The 3531-nt window shown below is 34.8% G+C and overlaps 1 protein-coding gene across 2 annotated transcripts; it reads left to right on the top strand.

Moving 5' to 3' along the window:
* The first annotated feature begins 601 nt into the window (after positions 1-601).
* Positions 602-3128, top strand: LOC147537825 (uncharacterized). Of its 2 annotated transcripts, none has more exons than XM_086641728.1 (3): positions 602-1061; positions 1236-1487; positions 2815-3128. In XM_086641728.1, exons 1-3 carry the CDS (start codon positions 742-744, stop codon positions 2957-2959), a joined length of 717 nt encoding a protein of 238 aa, XP_086497854.1. In that variant the 5' UTR covers positions 602-741; the 3' UTR covers positions 2960-3128. The 2 variants fall into 2 exon arrangements, with proteins under 2 accessions (XP_086497854.1, XP_086497853.1); XM_086641727.1 differs by having other exon boundaries at positions 2788-3128.
* The last annotated feature ends 403 nt before the right edge of the window (positions 3129-3531 follow it).

The raw sequence follows: 3531 nt of genomic DNA, 5'->3' as shown, positions 1-3531 counted from the left end.
GTAGCTAGCAAGAATTTTAAAGAACAAAATTTTTAGAAAATCTGTCAGGTCAGCAATCTTGTCCAGCACAAGACCTTCGGCTGCATATTTGTTATGTTTGTGGTCATCCAAATCAAAATTTATTGGCAATGAGTGGAGAAGACCTAGACATTATATTCTTGGTTGCTAAATAGTCCTCCCTTGTAAGACTATTCTCACACGCCCCCTCACGTGTGGCGTGGTTAGCCTGATACGTATTTTTTTTTTCAGGTGACGTAGAGCACGTGTGGCTTTTAACCCTATCGCGTGTAACTTTTTAACCCTATCAAGTATGACCCTAGCTCTGATACATGTGATGTTTGTGGTCATCCAACTCAAAACCCATTGACAATGAGTGGAGATGACCTAGACATTATATTCCTAGTTGCTAGATAGCCCTTCTCCCATGTGGAACTATTCTCATAATATTCTAACTCTTGAGTAAAGGCCCTCGACAGTTTTCTACTTTTGATTCAGGTCGTTCCGTGTCTAATAATCTGGACCGTTGATTTCCAAGGACTGTCTAGACCTTCGGTGTTTCTATCATTTTTATTTAAAGAAAGTTATATTAGTCATTTCCCTTGGATATTATTCTTTATCACTAATATTTTGTTTTCCAATTTCTAAGAAAGTCTTGTGTTAGCTATAAGGTGGAAGTTAACAAGAGCATCAACCTTACCAAAGAGAGAAAGAGAGAGAGAGAGAGATAGAGAAAGAGAGATCATGTCATACTCAACCTATCTTATGCTTAACCAACAAGGATTAGAAGATCATCAAGAAATACCTACTGTTTGTATGGGTTTCCATACCAACAACTCTTCATTCTCTCTCAGTAACTGGACTTTCCCTTCAAATGGGTATCCTCAATCTTTATTAAGAACCAATTATCAAACAGATCATGCACCTTTTTCTGAACTCAGTGATCAAGCAGCAAGTCTTCTTCTTTCTACTACTCCTAAGCATATAGATGTTAACATTTCATCAAATATTGGTTCTCAATTTGAAGCTCCTTCATCAGTTCCAAGATCCACTACTTACCTCTGGTATGTTCATAGTCTACTATGAAAAATACATATATAGAGTCATTCCTTCTTTAGGGTTAAATTATATGTCAATAAGAATACAATAACAAATAAACATCTTTTTAGATTTTTCATGCAGAAAGAACTTGTTCCTCAGTCTCTATCTCTCTCTCTCTCTCTCTCTCTTGATTTCAGGCCATGGGGAGAAGTTGATGATGATGGGTATATGGGGAGTAAGCAACAGAGATCTAGTATTGGAGAAAACAATAATAATAATGGTCATCTTGGTTTTGGTGCAATAAAGATGATGAAGAAAGTGAATGGAAGGAGGAAAATTAGAGAGCCAAGGTTTTGTTTCAAGACCATGAGTGATGTGGATGTCATGGATGATGGTTACAAGTGGAGAAAGTATGGCCAGAAAGTTGTCAAGAACACCCAACATCCAAGGTACTTGAACATATACATACACCTCAATATACATGGTCCATTTATACCCAAGTAAAGTTGTATCTACACTATGATTACTTGTTGCTGTTCAGTTTCCTTCTTATTAATAATTTAATATGGAACATATTTGATCTCTTATGCTCTACAATAGAAACCAAATTCTAGGGTTTTGACATGTTCTTGTGATCTACCTTTCTCTTATGCTTTAACTAAATTCTAGGGTTTTTTTCTTGTTTAGCACATTGAGGAATATATGTGAGTAGAGGAACAACTAAATATTAACTAGATTTTATATTATTATGTGCATGAGGATATATGTGGTAAAGTTGATGTTATAGATCTTAGGTTATCTAGCTAATCTCTTTCCCTCTGCCTATTGATGCATTTTCCCTCTCAAAATTGAAATTAAAGGTGAGGTTGGCCCAATGTTTCTTTTTGATAGTTCTCTCAAAGTTAGGGTGGGATTTCTTTTTTTAATTTTGTTACTTCCCTAATAAACTAGCAATAGAAAATTAAAGTTATTTGTAAATACCCCATTTTGCTGAAAGTTCAAACACTACTAAAACTATGCTGGAGAAATGCTATTTAGCCCGAAAATAGAGATCGATCACGAGCCGAAAACTGATGCGACCAGATCCCATTGGCCTGGACTTTTCTCTCTCTACACATTCTGACTAATGGGAGCCGGTTTCCCGCATGTGGTCGGCTCCCATTTGGCCAAATAGCCTTTTTGATAGGATACATGATATGTATTTTGTATACTGCGGATAGTGCCTTATGTTGCATAAACTTGTATTATTGATCATACCTTTTCAACAGTAATAGTGAAAAGAAACTTCCTTTTGTTTAATTTCATTCTCTACATTGCACTCCTAGTTATAATGTGATACAATTGCAACAAAAAAAAGTTATAATGTGGTACAAAGTTATGTAGCCTGCCTGCTCGTATTATACCTATTTTGACATGAAACAAGTGTCGTAATTCCGGTGACCTGGTGGGATATTTCTCTTCTGATTTCAGTTTCTATTATTGTAAACTCTTAATATTATAAATAGAGGTGAGGAGGAATCGTAGAATTCACTCCATTATTCATAATCTTTTAGTTCTAATCTCATTATTCATAATCTTTTAGGTGTAATCTCTTTAACGAAAAATTATACATTTGCAATGCAATGCTGACATCAAGTCATGAAAAGGTGTTCAATTAGCGTGTAGGTGCAACACTACTGAAATGTGGCCAGCTAATGCATTTGGTCCAAACGAATAATATTATTCACTATAATATCGTTTGATTTACAGGAGTTATTACCGTTGTACGGTGGACAGTTGCAGGGTGAAGAAGAGAGTAGAACGATTAGCAGAGGATCCAAGGATGGTGATCACTACATATGAAGGAAGACATGCACATTCCCCTTCTCATGATCAAGAAAGCTTCCAATCGGATCTCCAAACTAACAATTTCTTCTGGTAGTACTAGTACTTAGTATGTAATAAAGGATCACACGTTTTATCAGTAAAACATCGATTAATTTTCCAGTTGTGGAACTAATTACAAGTGTTCTTAGTTCACCTTATCGATGTTGTCATGTGTCTGAAAGAAGAAAGAAAAATAAATAACACAAATGGTATAATGCTTAATTTAAGACTATTATTTCTTTGTTTGTTTACCCTAGCACATCCGCCTGTGCTCTTTGAAGTAAGTACGAGGAGGTAGAACTAATACAGAGAGATTTTCGAAATTTGATTTTCGTAATAGATAAAATAGTATTATCCATTAACAACGATAATACAAAGCAATGATGGTAGATGCCTAGATGGCTAGCTATTCATTACACCTAACCATAGGGCTGATAAAAACAGTTACAATGAAGTTTATAGACAAGATAAAACATCCTATTTATTGATGTATTCGTTAGAGGGGTTGATTTGCTAAATAATTGATGGGAATTAGGTTTTTTACTTTTTGCAACAAAAAAAATATACTCTAGTTTACTTTTTTTTTTTTTTTGTTGAAATATTCCCATATATTAAACTAAAAAGTTA

Source organism: Eschscholzia californica, unplaced genomic scaffold (genome assembly GCF_041429995.1).
Source record: "Eschscholzia californica isolate CP2 unplaced genomic scaffold, dmEscCali1.0.p SCAF_5, whole genome shotgun sequence".
Taxonomy (NCBI): Eukaryota; Viridiplantae; Streptophyta; class Magnoliopsida; order Ranunculales; family Papaveraceae; genus Eschscholzia; species Eschscholzia californica.
This window is presented reverse-complemented; position numbering and strand designations above follow the sequence as displayed.

What these genes read in the sequence shown, in the direction of transcription:
- LOC147537825 (XM_086641727.1), top strand. Translation starts at nt 742, where the DNA reads ATGTCATACTCAACCTATCTTATGCTTAACCAACAAGGATTAGAAGAT. An exon ending in AGATCCACTACTTACCTCTG is followed by an intron (nt 1,062 to 1,235) that starts GTATGTTCATAG and finishes TCTTGATTTCAG; the next exon opens with GCCATGGGGAGAAGTTGATG. An exon ending in AAGAACACCCAACATCCAAG is followed by an intron (nt 1,488 to 2,787) that starts GTACTTGAACAT and finishes TTTGATTTACAG; the next exon opens with GAGTTATTACCGTTGTACGG.